The 19273-nt window shown below is 55.9% G+C and overlaps 1 protein-coding gene across 1 annotated transcript; it reads right to left on the reverse strand.

The window, feature by feature from the left end:
* Positions 1-7441: 7441 nt before the first annotated feature.
* Positions 7442-13932, reverse strand: LRRC75B (leucine rich repeat containing 75B). Its single transcript, XM_074356003.1, has 4 exons — positions 13736-13932; positions 11169-11297; positions 9609-9724; positions 7442-8204 (listed from the first exon to the last, which is right to left on the reverse strand). The coding sequence occupies exons 1-4, from the start codon at positions 13910-13912 to the stop codon at positions 7679-7681; spliced, it is 948 nt and encodes a 315-aa protein (XP_074212104.1). The 5' UTR covers positions 13913-13932; the 3' UTR covers positions 7442-7678.
* Positions 13933-19273: the final 5341 nt, after the last annotated feature.

A 19273-nucleotide genomic window follows, 5' to 3' on the forward strand; every position in this document is an offset into this window, starting at 1 on the left:
CCTGAGTTCAATCCCCAGTACCACCTCTAAAAATGAATAAACGTAATTACCTTCCTCCCATTCCCCTCCTCAAAAAAGAAAAATCTAGAAAATTTCCCAAACTTCATGAAAACTGTAAACCCACAGATCCAAGAAACTAAATGAACTCCAAGCATAAGAAATATGAAGAAAACGACACCAAGGCATATCATTACTCAAAACTGGTGGTTAAGAGAAAAATCCTAATAAGCAGCTAGAGAAAGAAAAGTTATAATCAGAAGAACAAAGATAAGGGTGGCATTTCTCATTGGGAACCATGCAAACACAAAGATAGTGAAGCAACATCTTCAAAGCACTGACAGAAAAAAACTCTAGGATTCAATACCTGGAGGGAACGTTTTTTTTTAATGAAGGCAAAGTACAAATGTTTTCAGAACACGGAGGCTGAGAAACTTCATCACCAGGAGACCTGCTATACAAAAAAATATTAAAGGACATCCTTCTAGCAAAAGGAAAATTAGACCAGCTGGAAATCTGAATCTACACAAAGGAGTGAAGATAGTATTATGGGGTTTATGACGTATGTAAAAGTAAAATGGGCATGACAATATTAGCATAAAGGTCAAGAGGGGAAAATGTATACCATTGTTAATTTCATTTACAGGAAGTGGTATATTACTGGAAGCCAGACTGTGATAATTTAAAAATACATAATAAATTCGAAAACAACGCTAAATACAAAGAAGCCAATGCTCAAGTATCCAACAACTGACGAATGGATAAACAAAAGTGGTATACCCGTACAATAGAATATTATTTAGCCATAAAAAGGAATGAATTACTGGCACATGCTACAACATGGGGAGACACAAAAGACTGCATGTTGTACACATAATGCAAGAATAGACAAGTTCATAGAGACAAAGGAGATTAGAGAGTGGCAGGGACTGGGAGAGGGCAGAATAGAGAGTGCCTGCTTAATGGGTATGGGGTTTTTTTGGGGGGAGGGTAACAAAAATGTTCTGTAATTAGTGATGATGGCTGCACAACATGGAGAATATACTAAAAACAACTAAATTGTACACTTTAAAGTGATTGACATGATGAATTTCTTATTATGTGGATTTTACCTCAATAAAAAGAGGAGAGTTAAGCCAACGCAGGTTTATAAATAAATAAAATTACTCCAAAAGAAGACAGAAAAAGAGAAACAATAGATGAGATAAATAGAAAATAAATAGCAAGATGATAGGCTTAAGCCTAACCATATCAATAATCACAGTAAATGTAAATGGTATAAACATTTCAATTAAAAAGCAGAGATTGTCATGAACATAAATACAAAACAGGAACAGACTCATAGACATAGAATACAAACTTGTGGTTGCCAAGGGGGCTGGGGGTGGGAAGGAACAGACTGCGATTTCAAAATTTGTAGATACTGACAGGCATATGCAGAATAGATAAACAAGATTATACTGTATAGCACAGGGAAATATACAAGATCTTGTGGTAGCTCACAGTGAAAAAAATATGACAATGAATATATGTATGTTCATGTATAACTGAAAAATTGTGCTCTACACTGGAATTTGACACAACATTGTAAAATGACTACAACTCAAAAAAATGTAAAAAAAAGAAAAAGCAGAGATTGTCAGACTGGATTCAGAAAAGCAAGACTACCTACAAGAAACACATTTAAAGACATAAATAGGTTAAAAGTATAAAAGGATGGAAAAAGATAATACCATTGCTAACACTAGCCAAAAGAAAGCTGGAGTATCTATATTAATATCAGACAAGTAGGTTTCAGGGATAATGAAAGTCATTTCATAATGATGATAGGGTCAGTTAATCAAGGAGCCTTAGCAATCTTAAACACTTATGCACCTAATAATAAGGCTTCAAAATACATGAAACAAAAAATGGATAGAACTGCAACAAGACATAGACAAAAGTACAGTCAGATTTCAGTTCCCCTCTCAATAATCGATAGAGCAAGTAGGCAGAAAACCATCAAGGATATAGAAAACTTGAACAACATGGTAAGTCAACTTGACTTTAACATAGGACACCCAACAATAGAAGAATATACATTCTTCTTAAGTACACATCGAACATTTATCAAGATCCAAAGGCTTCAAGCCATATTATGTTGTCCGACCACAGTTTAATTAAATTAGAAATCATTAGAAGAGAGATCCTTGGGAAATCTCTAAATACTTGGAAACAAAATAACACATTTCTAAGTAACGCATGAATCAACGAAGAACCCAAAAAAGAAGTTGGAAAGTAGTCTGAACTGACTTGAAAATGGAAAGACATCAGAATTTGTAGGATGCCACTACAGCAAAACTTAGGTAGTTTATAGCACTGCCAACTAAACAGTGTCACTAGCCATCTGGCTCTATTGAATCATTAGACACTGCAGTCGCTGACCTTCAACACACCCTGAAAGGAGTTCAGGGCAGAGATCAGGGATGAGGCACTCTGTGCTTTGGGAAAACTGGCAGAACAGACCTTCAGATAGTTAAATATTTTCAGGAGAAATATTTTATAAACCTGGATTCTCACACCATTCCATACTTACAAAAGCACTAACCATTAACTAAGATTTCTGTTCCTTGTGACCAGCAGCAAACTTCTACCAAGATGTGTGCTTGGTTGTCCACACCACCTTCAACAAAATCATGTATATACTGACTTCTCCCCCTAACTCTTTGGAACAGTTTCTCAGAGCTACCTGAGGGGCTCTTTCCTGGGCTATAGTCCTCAGTGAAGACACTGAGTAAACTTGACTCACAGCTTTCACATTGTGCGTTTTGGCTGTTTTTTTTTTTTTTTAAGTAAACAGCACTAAACACCTATATTGGAAAAAAGGATATGTCTCAGAACAATTATCTTAGCCAAACTAATCAGACAAGATTTCATTTAAGAATAGAAAAAGAAGAGCCAATGAAATCAAGTAAGTGGAAGAAAAGAAGGATCCAAGTAGGTATCAATGAAATAGAAAAGAAAACGATAGAGAATAATCAGTGAAATCAAAAGATGATTCTTTAAGAAGATCAATAAAATTGATAAACCTGTAGCCAGACCAGTCAGGCAATTAGGGAAAGAAAGAGGAAGACACAATTACCAACCTCTGAGATGGGAGAGGTGACTACTACAGATCCACAGATGTTAAAAGGGAATCTTATGAACAACTTGATGTCAACAAATTCAACGACTTAGATGAAACGGACAAATTCCTTGAAAGACCAAAACACCAGCGTTCACTCAAGAAGTACTAACCTGAAGAGCCCTACCTCTATTAAAGAAATTTAACAGAAAACTTCACTCAAAGAAATCTTCAGGCCCATGTGCCTTCACTGAGGAAGTCTACCAAATATTGAAGGAGGAAATAATATCAATTCTATGCAAACTCTTCCCAAAAAGTTGAAGAGAAGGGGATGCGTCTCAACTCATTCTATGAGACCAGCATTATCCCTCTAACAAAACCTGAAAAAGATATTACAAAAAAGAAAACCATACTGAGATATCACTACCCAAGAGAAAAGGAAATAGATGTTCATGCAGAAACTTGTACATGGATATTCATAGCAGCTTTCTTTGTAATAGCTAAACACTGGAAACAACCCAAATGTCCATCAACAGGTAAGTGAATTGTGGTATATCCATCCAGCAGAATGCTACTCAGCAATTAAAAAGGACTGTTGATACATACATCTTCGTGGGAGCCTGAAAATAATTATGCTAAGTGAGAAAAGTTATTAAAAAAAAGAGTGCACCCTGTATGATTCCATATACCTAAAACCAGAAAATGTGCACGAATCTAAAGGGACAGAAAGCAGGTCAATATTTGCTGGGGGAAGCATGGAGAGAGGTGGGAGGGAGGCATTACCAAGGGGCACGAGGAATCTGTTGGGCGTGACAAATGTGTTCACTGCTTTGATTAGGGTGGTGGTTTCAGGGATTTATCCACAAATCAGAATGTACGTACCATATTGCACACGTTAAACTTACAACACTTGTGATGTCCACTTAATTATACTTCAATTGTACTACAATGAAGAATTATTTTTTGTTGCTGTTTTGGGGGTGGTAATTAGGTTTATTTATTTATTATTTTTTAATTTTAATTTTTTTAAATGGAGGTGCTGGGGATTGAACCCGAGACCTCATGCATGCTAAGCATGCACTCTACCACTGAGCTGTACTCTCCCTCCAAGAATTATTTTTAACATAAGATATTATTTTAAAAAGTAAAATTGAAGTATATGGCTGGAAAAGGAAATTCCAGTTTCCACTGGTGATTGGCAACTCTCTAGAGGGAGAAGTCTCTTCCTTTCTCTCCAGGAGCTAGAGAAAAACCTCTGTGCTGCGTTAATATCGGCCACTGGGGTGATCAGTCAGTTGCCTGAGATTTTGGATTCTCAAGAGGAAGACTGTCAGAGCAGCTGATATTTGCTGTAGATTCGTATCTTAAAGCACTTTATCTGGGCTCACATGTCCTCCCTTCTGGGACAGAACCAAAGTCCCCAAGTTCCCAAGTCCTTGGAGAACAGGCATCATTTCTACGTCTTTCCGTGAGAACATCAATCTCAACTTCCTGACAAGGCCCGAGGACGCCAAGTCCCAGGGAGGTGAACGCACCCCCGAGCAGGGCTTAGTCCAGCAAGTACTTCCAGACTCACTCCTTGTCAGTCCCCTTCCGGAAGAGGGTACAGCCCGCATCTCCACTGCCCCCCACCCCAACCACTTCGCACATGAGGAAATGGGGGCCCAGGGAGGTCCTGAGCAGTCTTACTGGAGGTCTCTCCCTGATGCAGGACACCTGCCAGCAGATCCACCACAATGGTCTTCGGCCCCTAATGGCCTCTGGCAGGAATCTGGGTGACTCCTCGGCCCCAGGGTGGCTGTGATACAGGCAGCACCAGGCAGGGGTTAGTGTCACAGACTGAAGCCAGATGCCTGGCTCACTTCTTGGCTCCTCCAGTTCCTAGCTTGGTGACCTTGGACAGGTCACATTACCTCTCCCTGCCTCAGTTTGCTCACCTCCAAAACAGAGGCAGTAATAGCTCTGACGTCCTACAAATTCAAAGAGAATTAAAGGGGTGTAAAGCCATCAAAACAGTGCTTGGCCCAGAGAGAGGCTATGAATTGCTCCTTAAATAAATAAATGGCTTCAGGTTTGGGCTGCATAGTCCCGAGGTTTGGGCTCTTGCCATTTCCCACCCAGAGAGCCCTGGGTGGAGGCCCCAGTGAGGCTGCAGAGCATCTGCCCGGAAGTCCCATGCAGTCCCATCCAACTACTCCAGGAGGATTCAGGGAGGCTTGGTGTACCTAGTTCCCAAGAAGAGGGAACAGGCCCCAAGAGGACCACACCACCAGTGGGTCACAGAGTGGGACCAGGCCAAGTCTGTCTGCCTCCAAGCCTGGGCCTAGGAGAGGACCGGCCTGAGCGAGGTCCACCTGCAGCCTCCTCGGTCTGGAACTTGGGCTGGAGCTGGCCAGGTGGACACCATCTGCCCACCAGGCTGGGTGAGGCACAAGCCCCCACTTCCTGGCTGTAGAGTAGCCTCGCTGGTGGCCATAAGGGCCCCAAGAAGGGGCTATGGACATCTGCGTGGGAACAAGACCAGCTGGCATCTTTCAAGCTGTTTCTTGCTCCAGCTCGGTCAGTGCACTGCATGCGTCCGTCTGACAGGCAGGGAGATTGAGACCAGCTGCCACCGCCTGCATTCTCCCAGAGCTCGCCGGGCGATACCCAGCTCAGGTCCTCACACCATCCTGGTGGAAATCTCTCCGAGTGGTCACATTCAAGGTGTGTGGGCAGATTCGGGCCAGTGGTGGGCAGGGAGCGAGGGGGCAGGAGGGACACAGACAGCTTGGCGTTTCTCCAGCAAAGAGGCGCAGGATATGGGCTTATCAGCTTGCCCGACCCCAGGCCTGCTTCCTCATCCTGCCCTTCATGGCCTCTTCCACCCCGCACCCTGCTTTGCCTCCCCCCAGGAGCCTCAGCCCCCTGCCCCAGAGTGGGGGCTCAGAGGGACACTTCCATAGCTCCCAGCCACTGGGCAGACCCATGTCTAAAACACGGAGGCCAAGGAGGGGCCAGGACCCCAGGATGGAGCAGTTGAGGGCTGGAAGGCACAGCAGAGAGCGGCCCTGTTTAACAGAGGGGAAGAAGGAGAGACCTGAGGCCCAGAATCAGGAGGGTCTGGCTGGGTCAGGAGTGGAGCTGAGCTGAACCGGACGGTCTTCACACCCTTCCTACCACCTCCTGGTAAGTGTTCCACTAAAAGCAGTCAGATCAGCAGGGCCCAACCTCGGGGCGGTGATGGGGGCGGGGGTGGTGGGCAGACAGCATAGGAGGGGAGCTCTTTTCCTCCCCACCTCCTGCCAGGTCCTGGGACTGACCTCACCCTTCTTGGCCATCTCCCTTCTGGCCCAAGAGGCTTGTACATCCGGCCGCCTGGGGATGTGTGTAATCAATGCCAACTCACAGTCCCCTGTGGGCCAGAGCTGGTGGGCCTGGGGATGTGGGCCCAGGGGGACCCCGCCTTCTCCTTGCCCTCAGAGCTTTCCTCCGCAGCTGGGTCTCTCCTCATCTGGCAGGATCCTGCTGCCCGTGGACCTGCCCTCCCAGCTCTGTAGGGGAGCCTTGGGCCATGGCTTCCCCACTCCAGCCTCAGTTCCCCCTGGACATCTCCCCCTGCCCTGCCCAGCACCTAGTGGGGCTGAACCCCAGCTCCCCACCCAGGGCTGGGAGGTGACCACGGCATCTGGTCTGGAGCCTGCCCTTGTGGTGCTTGTGGAGGACAGGAGAAGGCCTCCTGCTGGGAGCCAGCAGTCTCCCAGGGCTGCCCCAGTACTGCCCCACCCCAAGGTCCCCTGATGCTGGCCACGCTCACCTCCACCCCCTGCCTGCTCTCTTGGGTTCCCCCACGGGGGAGGACTGTGCATTTGGACCCCCCAGAGCCTGGAGGGAACACATAGTTCTTTGTCTCTGGCCGATGTATCTCCTACCCCCGTGGAGCTGCACACTGGCCAAGTACAGGAGGCCTGGGGGTGGGCAGCACTGTGCCCTGTGGGACACAAGCCTCACTTCCTGCTGGCACAGCCTTGTCCTCAGCCCAACGGGCCCTGGTGGGGGGTCAGCAGCTGGGGCTCAGGCATGAGCTCTGCCTCTTTCTGGGCTCCCAAACTGCTGCCTCCTGCTCCCTCCTTAAGACACCCAAGTCCTGCCCAGACGTCAGGGCCCAGTCCCTGGAGGCCTCCTCTAACTCCCGGCCCACAGATGGACCCTCCCACCTCCTTTGGTGTCTGTGGGAATCCTGACCCGGCGGAGGTCAGCGTGAGCTTGGTCCCTCCCTTTCAGGCGGGCAGGGTCCCCGAGTCCCCAGCAACGGGGCTCACACTCAGTGGCTCTGAGGCCCACAGTGCAGAAAGGCCGAGGCAGAGGGGGCATCACCCTTTATTGTGGGGTCTGCACAGCAGGTACTGGGCCCCTCCTGCTGAGGGAAGGCTGAGGCTCCAGCCTGGACTGACCATCTGGCCTCCAACAAGCCCATCCTCCTCTGTGCCATGAATCCCAAGCTAAGCCTCTGCACTGGATCTGGGGGCCTCTATCACCCCCTCAAACGTGCTCGGGAGCATTGCCAGTCAGGAAGCAGGCACCAGGGTGGGTGGCAGTTCACCTGGTGCAGCAGGCCTGAGGCTTGGGCCCTGGTCCAACAGCTGCAGAGTCCCAGGTGGAGGCAACGGCGGTGGCCACGGCTGTGCCACCCTCAGGCTCCAGGTCTCCACCCTCGTAGATGGTGGGCAGCGAGGTGCGCTGGCTCAGCCGCCGGCGCAGGCCAACCAGCAGGGGCTGGGGCAGGGAGGCCACGTCCACGTTGTTGCCCAGGTCCACCCAGGCCAGCACCGGGAACTTGCTGGTGTCCTTGACAGCCTCGGTGAGCTCGCGGGCGGCGGCCCGGGTCAGCCGGTTACCGTTGAGCAGGAGCTGGGTGAGGCGGGGCAGCGTCCAGAGGCTGGGCATCAGCCGGCGCAGCAGCTCGTCACTCAGCCCTGTGAAGCTCAGGTCCAGCACCGCGAGCCCGGCGCCCCGGCTGCCCAGGTAGCGCGTGATGTGCTGCACGTCCTGCGCTGACAGCGTGATCCCTGACAGGTTCACGGTCTCCCCCGCCAGCAGAGTCCTCTGGAGGCTGCTCTTGAGGCTGGGGGGCAGTGGCAGGGGGGGAGGTACTGAGCAAGGGCCCAGGGCCTGCCTTGTGGGTCCCCACCAGCCATAGACAATGGCCTCTCAGGGCAGCCCTGGGTGGTGGCAAGGCCCACCAGGCCCTGCAGGCTGGCCAAGCTGGGGTCAAACCGCCACTTGCTAAATGACTGCCCACGACTAGTGCTCGGAATCGCTCTGAGCCTCAGAGTCCCCTTTGGCTAACGGGGGACCTGGCCATGAGGATTAAATGCCCATGTGTGAAGGTTCTGTGAGCTGGGACCCTAAAAACCTGCCGTGCACCTGCTCACCACACTGTCACATCTGCTGTCTCACTTATCTTCATGCCAGCCCGGCAGATGTGCAGAGGGGTGCTCCAAGAGGTGATGTGATGCTTCCATGGTCACACACCTCTAAGGGGGAGCCAGGTCTCCAAATCACGGGCACTCTGACCCCTGCCCACACTTTTTTTTTTCACTTGGCTCGTCTAAAGTCAACCCTTTGGAATAAAGATTGATGTTCCTGTGAGGGTGATGGGGTATCAAGCTGGTCCCTCCAGCCTTGGGGGCTAGAAAGGGAACAGGCCCAGTGAGAGGGGAGGTGTTGGGGCATGTGGGTGGGGACCTGCCCTGAGGGAGGATTCCCTGTGTTCTGAACTGGGAGGGAAGTTTAGAGGCGCTTTCCCTGGAACCCCTCTCTGGTTCTCTCTTGTCATGTGAGCAGGGCTCACTAGGCAGACAGGCCTGCCTAGGGACTGAAAGTGCTGAGAACACCTCCAGGGCCCCCACCTGCCAAGGCAGGGAACAACCCCATGGGCTCTGGGCTCAACAGGGGCCACCAGGTCCAAGGGGGCAAGCAGGGGAGAGAACCAGGGCTGAGGTTCTGGGCCTGGGCCCCAGTGGCTGAGTCTGGCCATGAGGCTGTGATGGAGTGACTGAGAGGGGGACCCCATGGCGGAGTAAGCCTTTGGGCTGGTTGTGGAAGCCTTAGCCTGGTAAAGAGTCCCCAGAGGGCTGCAGGAAACTCAGGGCAAGATACTCTGCCTCTCCCGGCCTCAGTTTCCTTCCCTGTAAAATGGGCATCACGACCCAGAATCTCCCTCCCTCATGGCCTGTTGTGGGGACTCAGCTGACTCCTGCTGAGGTCCTCTTGGTCCAGGGGGCCAGGCCCTGTGGCAGGCGGAGGGCTGAGGGATGGCCCGAAGGCAGCAGGCAGGTCACATGGAGAGTAAGTAACTGGGCTTGGGGAGCTTCTGCCACCACTGCCAGTGGCCAGGAGGTGCAGCTGTGCTGCAGACGAGGGTGAGGGGCCCATGGTGGGATTTCAGGCACCAGCTCTTGCTGAGAGGGGCCTGGAAAGGGACCCCCAGGGCCTGTGTGGTGGGGCTGTGGCTGGGCTCCCTTACCAGCTCTGGGTCTTCCTCCGGGGCAAGCTGGACCCTCGCTGCCGCTTGGAGTGAGGGGTGAGGTGGTAGATGAGCTGCCGACAGATCTTGTCCGAGGACTTCCAGAGCTCATAGTCCTGGGGGGAGGCAGCGTTGTCAGGGGGAGGCCGAGCCCCTCCCGCCCCCCGGGCCTTGGAGACCCAAGCCTGTGCATGCGCACAGTCATTCACTCACGGATCACTGAGCTGCCCACTGGCTCTCCCCCTCCACCCCCACCCCCTACTCCGCCGCGGCCTGGCTCTGAGCCAGGGGAGGCTGCCCACTGGGAGCTGGACAGGCAGGTCCGAGGCCCGCAGTGCCCGGCGGGAGGAAGCCCAGACAATGGGCCCTTGTTCCCTGTCCTCAGGCCCTGGGCCAAAGTCTCGGGCTATCAGCCGGCTCCCTGTCCATCCTCAGCGCCCCCCTGGTACTCGCCACAGGGGAAGGCAGGACCAGGCCCCTCCAGGGAGCCCTGCTCCACTGACGCCACCCCCAGGGAATAGGAACAAGCCAGGTCAGCATGCTCTTCTTCCTCTCACTCTCCAAGCGAGGCCGCGCCCCTGGGGCCTGGGTCTGGGCTGCCAGGGCGGGGAGGGTTAAGGTTGTGCAGCCCCACCACCTGGTTCCCTCTTGGTCCCCATGGGCCCTCGCAGAGGCCCAGCGCGGGCAGGATACGGGGTGCCCTGCTTTCCACAAAGCTGGCACTGAGCACGCTCCATAAGCTAGCACATTCTTCTACCCAGTCCCTCTGGTAACAGCGCGCACACACAGTGGCAGCAAGCCCTAGCGGTCACTGTGATGGCTCTAGGCTAGCCTCAGAGAACCCTCGGCAGCCCGCGCACGTGGACGTGGGAGTTCCGAGCTGGCGGGGCCCCTCGTGGGGCCCCAGAGACTTGCTGTGACGAAGGGCTGGGGGCTGGTGGCTGGCCACATGCTGTGTCAGGAGCACGGCACCTTCAGTGCTCCTTGGCAGGGCATCTGCAGGTGCTGACAAAGTTGGTGGGGGTGGGGGGAGTGATGTTCTGGGCAGATGTGGTGGCACAGGGGGGAGGCTGCAGGTGGCAGATGCCAACTCAATGTAGGAGGGACTTGCCTGTGGCATGAGCTGCTGTGGGAAGCAGTGGGTGCTTGTCCCCAAGGGGGACATGTGGACAGGGGTTCCAGGTAAGGGCGGCTCTCTTCTGGCTCTGGGAATCAGGGGCTGGGAGTTTGGTTTTATCAGCGGGTTTGTCAGAATGTCTAGATCCCAAAGGCTCCCCATACGATTTCCTGCCTGGGTGCCAGGGCCTGCACACAGTCCCGCTGCCACTCAGGAAACGGGTCTACCCAACACGACTTCCCAGGGCTGGGAAAGCACACTTCACATGTGTTCTGACTGCTGGCCAGTCTAATACACTGAAACTGGCATCAGGTCCCAGAGAGGGGCGGGGACCTGCCTAAGGCCAGGCAGCAGGCCAGGTGAGGACCCAGATCCTAGCTCTCAGCCCAGGGGTCTCCTGGCCCCTGTCAACCAAACAGCTCAACCTGGAGCCCAGGCCTCACCGACTTGGGGCACTGCAGGTCCCGGGCCAGGTTCACAAGCAGGTCGTGGGAAATGGGGTCCACCAGATTGAGGAAGGCCACGTTCCTGTAGAGGATGTCTGTGAGGAGGGTTCCCTCGAGGCCCAGGTCCTGCAGGAGTGAGAGTCGAGTGAGCCAGGGCTCAGGCCTCCCTTCCCCAGGGCCCACCCCAGCCAGCCGCAGCCTCTCACATCCAATCCCCTCTCTCCATTTCCCTCGCAACAGGCGGTGATGGGCCAGCTGTCCAAGGGCAGGTGGACCCTATAGATGAGCAGAGGGTCGATGCATCAGGGGCCTCAGGGAGGTGATAAGTAGGTCCAGGAACTCTTAGACTGGTTCCCTGGAGGTGAGACATTCTGCTGAGACACCTTGCCTCCTCTGGGACTGGGCTTGTCTGGGGGATTCTTTGGGGGCTCCTCTGATGAGGACCCCATTGCCCTCCAGCATCCCCTTTGGGCCCCTTGCCTCTCTGCACCTCTTCCCAAGCTCCCCTGAGCTATGACTACCATCTCTTTGCTGACAGGTCCAGACCCTTCCTATTAGGGTGGACCCCTCTCTCAGCTCAGATGTCCCAAAGGCAGCTCAGACTGGGCGTGTCTTGTCTCTTGTCCCCAGCTCAGTAAAGGGTATGACTATCCCCATCTTCCCAGGCACCTGAGCCTGAGCCCAGGAGTCACCCCACCCTCTTCCCTCACCCCATCCCTGCCCAGCTCTCACCACCCCAACTCACTGCTCAAGAAGGTTCAGCCTCAACCCCCAACAGCCTCTTCCCAGGGCTCCCGTTTTCCTGACACCCCTCTAGGCCACCTGGCCAGCACCAGCTCTATGAAACATACACCTGAGCTTGACCCTTAACCCCTTCGGTGGAGACCAAGTGCTCTCAAGGTTGTTTGATGGCAGAGACATGCGCAGCCTATGGTTTGAAAACTCACCACAGCCTGGCATTCATGACCCGCCTGCCTGCCAGCCTCTGTTCAGCTTCCAAGCCTCCCACCCCTCCGACAGACCCCACCGACCGACCCCTGGCCTGCCGCCTTCACTCCTTGGCCACCTCCTCCTGTTTCTCTCACAGGCTTGGTGTGGTGCCTTTTAGGGAATCCATTTAGAGGATATATGGACAAGCTGATGGGGCAGGCACAGCCAGGGGCCTCCAGAACCCACATGGGCCCTCCCCAAGCCAGACAGTGATGTGTTCTGTGCATAAGCCCAGGGCATGGGAAGACAGGCCGGGCCAGAAATTCGCCCAAGGGCCATAACTGCAAAGTCCCTGTAGCTTATGGGGCAGGACAGGCCCCTCAATGGTCCTCGAATCTCAACCTCTGGGACATGATGGGCCACCTAGCCAGTTTCCCAGCTAAAATGCCCAGCCAGTGCCTTGAGCTCCAGACACCATGCCAGAGACCATGTCTCTAGGTGGTCTCTGGCTGTTTCATGCTGCTCTGTTGTTTGCATTTTAAACACTGTTCAAGTTGCACCTGCTAGCTAGGGAGGATCCAGAAGAAGGGAGGGGGAGCCGTGAGCCTGGCCTGACCCAGACAGGGTCCCAGACCGTAGCCTGCCTTCTACTGGTCTGGATGGCTCCTCTTAAAGGGCCAGCCCCACCTTTCCAGCCAGCTGGGCACAGAGAAAGGAAACCTAGTGCAGCAGGAGGAGCAGAGCTGGGACACTGGCAGCTGGGCTCTGGCCTTGGCTGGCCCCCAGTTTGCTCTGTGGCCCTAGGCTCACTACTTTTCTCTGGGCCTCCGTTCCCCAACTGTAATCATCCACCTGCAAGCCAAAGACCACCAGCTGATTTCAGCTTACAGGGTGGGGCAGGTTGTGGTGGCAGCTGCCACAGGGTGTGGGGACGTGGGCAGAGGGGGACGTGGGCAGAGGGGGACGTGGTTCGCCCAGTGGTGATGCTGGGACCAAAACTCATGTCTCCTAGGGCAACTCCACTCAGGTAACTGGTGTATGTGGAACCAGAGCCCCGCCCGTCCAGATGTGCTGTTGTGATGTACAGATGCCAGGTGTGTGTATTCGCTGGGTGTGAGCTGCTGTTAGGAGGTCGGGCATAGTGTCCTGTGGCCCTTTCTGCGCCGCCATGGTACCATGGTAAGGTGGCGCCCACTGACCAGCTGGGCTGTTGCTTCCCAGGTCCTCTCTCAGGGGTCCAGTGCCGCACCTCCCTTCACCCTAGGGTGGGGCGCTGCCCTCTTCCCACTGCCCTTCAATACAAGATGACTCGCCCATCACTTGCCACTCCTTTCAGCCGTCCTCCTTTGGGGCACCCTCAAAACACACACACACCACTGGCTTCAAACCCCAGAGATGCGGACCGTCATGGGACCCCCTCCACACTCACAGTCCCCTCCCCACTAGAGCCGACTGCTCTCCCTCGCCCTCCAGCCCAGACGAGACCCCCACCCGCTGCAGCCGGTCGTAACCTCCCCTCGGAACCCGCCTGGCCCGCGCGCGTCCGGGGCCGGCCCTGCCTCCCGCGCCCGAGGCCAGCGCCGCATCGCCTCCCGGCCCCTCCCCCGGCCTCCGGCCCCGGCTCCTTCTCTCGCCTGGCGCAGGAGGCGCAGCAGCTGCCGGGCGCGCTCGGGCCGCCGCTCGCGGAGCGTGGACTGGATCTCGCGGAGCCAGCGCACCCGGCGCTCGTAGGGCGCGGGCCCGCACCCCGCCGCCTCCCCGGCCTCCGAGCCCGCGTCGGGCCCGGCCCGCCGGCCCAGCCGCGCCCCCATGGCCGCCGCGCGGCGCGCGCCGAGCGGGTGGGAGGCCGGGCCGCTTGCGCCCCGCCCCCGGCCCCGCCCCCGCCCCGATCCCGCCGGGGCTGCGCCGGGTGGGGAGCGCGGGATCCGAGTCTGCGCGCCGGGGCCGAGGACCGGGCGTTGGAACTGAGGAGGGCTCCTGCTGGGGGCCCCGGATCTCCCACACATTCAGTTCGGGGGGGTCTCGCTGGAGGAGGCCCTCGCCCGGGCTAGATCTGGCTCAGCGCTGTCGCCCGGAACCAGAGCCGCTGGGGAGAGGCGCTGAGCCGGGCCGGACGAGGTGGTGCCTGGCGCCTCTCAGCCCTCCGGCCCCAGTGCTGACTGTGGAACAGTTGCTCTGGCCGTGCATAGAGCACTGGACCTCGAGTCAGGGCGGGGGGCGGGGGAGGGGTCCGCTGCTGTTTGTCAGCTTTAGGCAGTGCCAGCACCTGCTTTCCAGACTCTCCCCCTGTAGGGAGCAATTGTGGTATCCGAGCTGTCCACCCTGCGTGGACACTCCTGCGCACTGACAAATATTTACCACCCCCTCCTGCTTGGCTCAGGGCAGACTTGGACAGGCGGGCTCCCTCTAACAGCCACCTGGGACACCTGTGGGATTGAGAAGGCTGGTTAACCATTCAAGCTGAGGCTGCCAGTAGGCGGGCTGCACCTGCCCCTGAACTTAGTCTTCCTGACAGGAGTGGGGAGGCAGAGTGAGAAATGGGGTCCCTAGCTGCTCCCGGTTACAGATTTGAGCTAGGAACCCACTAGCTGGAGGGGCCTTTGCTGGAGGCCTGCTGCACCTTAAAGCATACCTCTCCCCAGCTCTGGGCCCCTCACATTTCCGGGGTAAGGGGTATTTGGGGCACTAGACTCCAGACCCCGACTCCCACAGCAAGGAGAGTGTGTCTAGCCTGGGAGGACAGTGTAGCTGGGCCATGTGGTGAAGGGAGGCCATCTGAGGGCCCATGGTAAGTTAGGGCAGAGTTAGGCTCCTTCTTCTGGGTTAAGAATTGCTCCCAGGAGTGTGTCTGGAGACAGAATGCTGGGCTCTGTGATCCCCTGAGGCTGAGCCCCTGAGACAAGGCAGAAGGCAGGTTAGTGTCCTTGTCCCCTGACTCCCCACTGAACCCTAACCCCTGTTGTTGCTTGCTTGGGCACCCCATTGGGCTTGTTCCTGGGCCCATCCTATCCTGGGCCCCCCTCTTTCCTGCCATCTGCCAGCTGGACCCATTCCTCCCCCAGCCCCTGTGCCTGGGGCCACCTTGGCATCACAGGTTTCCTCCCTGGCAAACCTACATGCTTGCCTGGCCTGCCGCTGGAGCCAAGGCGCAGTCACTAAACTGACGTGGTGGTGAAGGGGCCAGAGACTTCAGCTGCAGCCCCCTTGCCCCAGGGCCTCTCAGACCCCTCTCCTTAGAGCTGACAGCCTGGTAAGACCCCTCCCAATCTCAGGGCTGGAGCCAGAGCCGGGATGTGTCCCAGGTCCTGACCATATTCTTCCAGAGGCTGAGCCAGGCCTGGACACTGTTCCCTCAGATGTGAGAAGGCCAAGGGGGTGGGGGCGCGGTGTCAAGGGGAGAGAGGGCCGAGCCTGGGTGTCATGAAGTGGGCAACCCAGGCAGTGGCAGAGGGGGATGCCCAGAGCTGCGAGTCCTACGGAAAGTGGAGGAACTGCTCCCCAGCCCGACCCCTCACCCCACCGCCCCACCCTCGGTGTCCTTGGCTGAGAGATTCCTGGAGAACATTTTCCAGGAAAGGAAGGGGGGTGGCATCTGGGTCCAAATCCCTGGATGGGCCTCCCTCAGCCTCCTGAGGGGGTGGGGGTGGCTAGCTTGACTCTTTCTGGCCTAACCTGATTGGGGCAGGAGGCCCCAGATACAGAGCTGTGCCCTTGGGAGTGGGAGCACTGTTCCCCCTCACTAGCTAGCCTCCCTGTGTGCTTAACTGAAGGCTGCTGGCCCCCTCCCTGGAGTTGCCCTGGGCAGCAGAGCTGTGCTAGTGGAGACCCCGTGGAGTTGGGGGGGGTTGCTGTGATGTTGCCCTCTCAGCCCTCAGGTCTGAAGTGGGGGTTTAGGAGCTGGCACCCTGTCTCTCGGGGGCAACCCTGCCACCCCTGGGCGGACAACCAGGGAGTCTCTGGGGAGCCAGAGTCAAGGGAGAGGGATACCGCCGGACCCCAGGCCCTGCTAGGGGCATCCTGGGCCCCAAGTGGGGCCCACCAGGAGACAAGTAGCACTGACAGCTGGTGGCCCAGCTGGGATGACAGGGAACCAAAGTCCAGATGACCCAGCAGGCAAGGTGGAAGGCTATGGCCAGGGCTGCACTGGACCTGTCCCACCTTTGGGTCTCTTGTCTACCCACTTAGCGGGCTAGTCCAAGCCCAGGAGGAGAAAGGCCAGCCCAGGACTGATGGTACCTCAGCAAGTAGCCAGGTGCCACTAAGGCTCTGCAAAGAAGGACACAGGATGGTTTCAGAACTCACCAGGAGGAAGGAATCAGACAGACATGCTATAGAGACAGTTTCCCCTGGAGCTGGCTCTAAGGGACAGGTTGTGAGCCTTCTGCTAGGCTGGGAAGCACCGTCGGGGTCACAGGTCCGGCTCAGGCTTCGGGTTCAAATCCCCCAGAACCTGCCCCCTTTTGGGTTTACAAACTTGGGCAAAGGAGGTAGCTGTATTAGCTTTCTCTGGTGGTCATAACAAATTACCACAAACTTGGTGGCTTAAAATGACAGAAATTCGTTCTCTCCAAGTTCTGGTGGCTGCATGTCTGACATCAAGGCGTTGGCAGGGCCGTGCTCACGGTAGTTTCTGCCAAACTGTTTCTTCATCTATAAAACGAGGAAAATAAAATGTCCATCTGGCAAAGATGCTGTGGGATTAGATGCATCAAGGGAGGCATCCAGCACACATCGGTGTTGGACGTGTGTGAGCTCTAATAAATCTTCCCTGGCTTCATACCAAATCCAGCTGACAGCCATCTAGCTTCCATTTAGTGATGATCACTGAGCCCTGAGGATACTTCAGAGATAAAGGCACAGGAGGTCAAAGTAACAGCAGAGGTAGGGAGCTGTGACGGGGGTTCTGGGGCACTGCAGGAAGACATCTGACCAGGAGGCATAGGAGGGCTTCCAAGAGGAGGCAGTGCGTTGAGGTTGGGATCTGATGGCAGAGTGCTAGCTTGAAGTCCCTGGGGCAGGGCAACGGGTGAACCGCGTGGAGGAAGAGGTGGGGCCCCAGCTGACAGGAATCTATCTGGAGGGTACACGCACCTTTGAAGGGTTTTTCAGTGGGGGAGGGACGTGCTCTAGCACTGGGGCTGCAGTAGGGAAATGGAGGGGCTGGGGACCCTGAGGAGTTGCCAGGTGAGGGGAGTGGCGGTGGGGGGCTGGGGGTCGGGGGCGCTGGGCAGGAGGGGTTGCAGAGGCGAAAGCCGCTGGACGGTGCGGGCTGTGGCTGACATGGCAGGTGGAGGTCTGGGGAGGGTAGCTGCCTCCCTCAAGCCCAGGCTTGTGAGTTGACCCGAGGCGTCTGAAACATCAGCCAACAGAATGTTTCAGCAGGACCCAGGGAGAGAGCAACAGTCCAGCGTGAAGAGCTGAAGGAGGAGGCCAAGGAGATGCTGAGAAAGAGGGAGGCGGCAGGGCCTCAAGAAGCCCAGGCTGGCCGAGCAGGGCATTCATGGAAAGTGTGGGGCAGTTTTGGCGTCCGTGAAACCACATGTCCATTAGTCCTGTGCAGGGTCGGGGGGTGGGGGCCGGGGGCTGTGGACAGGTGAGCTGGGGCATTGCAGCCCCCCTCCCCCCAAAGAGAGGGCCATTGAGGCAGTATATCGACATCCCTAGAGACGAAGCCTGGGGCGGTGGTGGGGGCTGGGGTGTGGGCAAGACTCAGCCTTCAGCCCCCACCTGCCCCTGCAGCTCCCAGACACGGCAGATAATTACTAGGTGATGTGATAAATGCTACCTGTGCAGGGAACCATGGGCAGGGAGGACAGGGCGGCCAGGAGTGGGGCACTTGTGACCGCTGAGCTGGTCACCCGAGAGGGACAGACTTGGCGCCAGGCACCCAACAGCTCTTTTAATTACCCTTACCCCTGCCTTCCTGGGGTGCTGGAGACGGGAGATCAGAGGCCAAACATCTGAGATTCTATGACCCTAAAGTTGATTAAGATGAACTTTTGTTCAGCCAGCTTTTCCAAATGTCTCCTTCATGCACGTACCAGGGGACATAAACTGCCTGGATGATCTTAGGTTTCCTGCCTCCCAGCAGAGCCCCAAGATCCTGCCTGGCGGTTGTAGAGGATGGGGGTCTGGACCCACCTGCCTGCCTCACTCACAGGGAGGCTCACCACTGCGTTTGGGGTGTTGCATGTTTACCAGCCATGGCCCAAGATCTGACAGCGGGGTGAGGCAGTGCTGGCAGGAAGTGGTTTGCAGGGTCTTCTGGGTTCCCTGGGTTGCTGTCCTGCCTCATAGCTTTGGGCATGTTCTTTTCCCTCTTAGGCTGTGGTTTCCTATGCGAGGAGCACCCTGCTTGCCCCACCAATGCCTTGTTTTTCCAGGCACAGAGATGGGGCAGACTGCAGCCTGTTAGAGCAGGAAGGGCCTTGGAGGCCACTGTGGACCCATTTCTCAGAGCAGGGGATGGGCCAGATGCCTGCCTCCCTGTCCACTAGACAAGGGCCTGAGCCTCTTGTCTGGCCAAGGCCCCCTGAGGCTTTAGGCTGCTGGTTCCAGCCCGGCACGGGTGATGAGATGAAAGGCATTGGGGTGGTGGCATGGGGCCCCCATGCTGCCTTGGCAGCTGCCCCTGGCTGGAGGCCAGCCTGGCCCAAGGAATCTCCTCCAGGAACAAGAACATAGAGAACCCAACTCAGCAGGCTGGCAACCAGCGTCCCCATCAACATTCCCTTCTTCCCATAGCCCCTGCCCTCTGCCCGGCTCCCGGAATGGCTGAGGAGCTGATGGTCACCCACCATCTTAATGAGTGAGCCAGGGTTAATGGGTTACCCAGCCCAGTGACACATTCACCAGGCTCTCAAAGTCCAGACACGTTGGCCTGGCCTTCAGGGTCTGAGCTCAACCACTTCCTTTTCCAGTTCTGATGCCTCAAGGCTCAGGAATGGTCAGGGAGGTCCAGGTCTCCCTTGTACCCTCACTGCTCTGGAGATGCCCTCAGGGCCTGGCTTGTGGGCTCAAACATTTCCCTCCGCCTGGCTGGCCTCCCCAGTCCAGCCAGCCTGGACTCCCACCCCCTGATCCCCATGGTGTCCGCCCCTCCCTCCTGGTCCTGGGCCCCTCCTCCTCCTGGGCTGGCTGGGAGCTCCTTGAGGGAAAAATCTGAGTGGGCC

This window comes from Camelus bactrianus, chromosome 32 (assembly GCF_048773025.1).
Source record: "Camelus bactrianus isolate YW-2024 breed Bactrian camel chromosome 32, ASM4877302v1, whole genome shotgun sequence".
Taxonomy (NCBI): Eukaryota; Metazoa; Chordata; class Mammalia; order Artiodactyla; family Camelidae; genus Camelus; species Camelus bactrianus.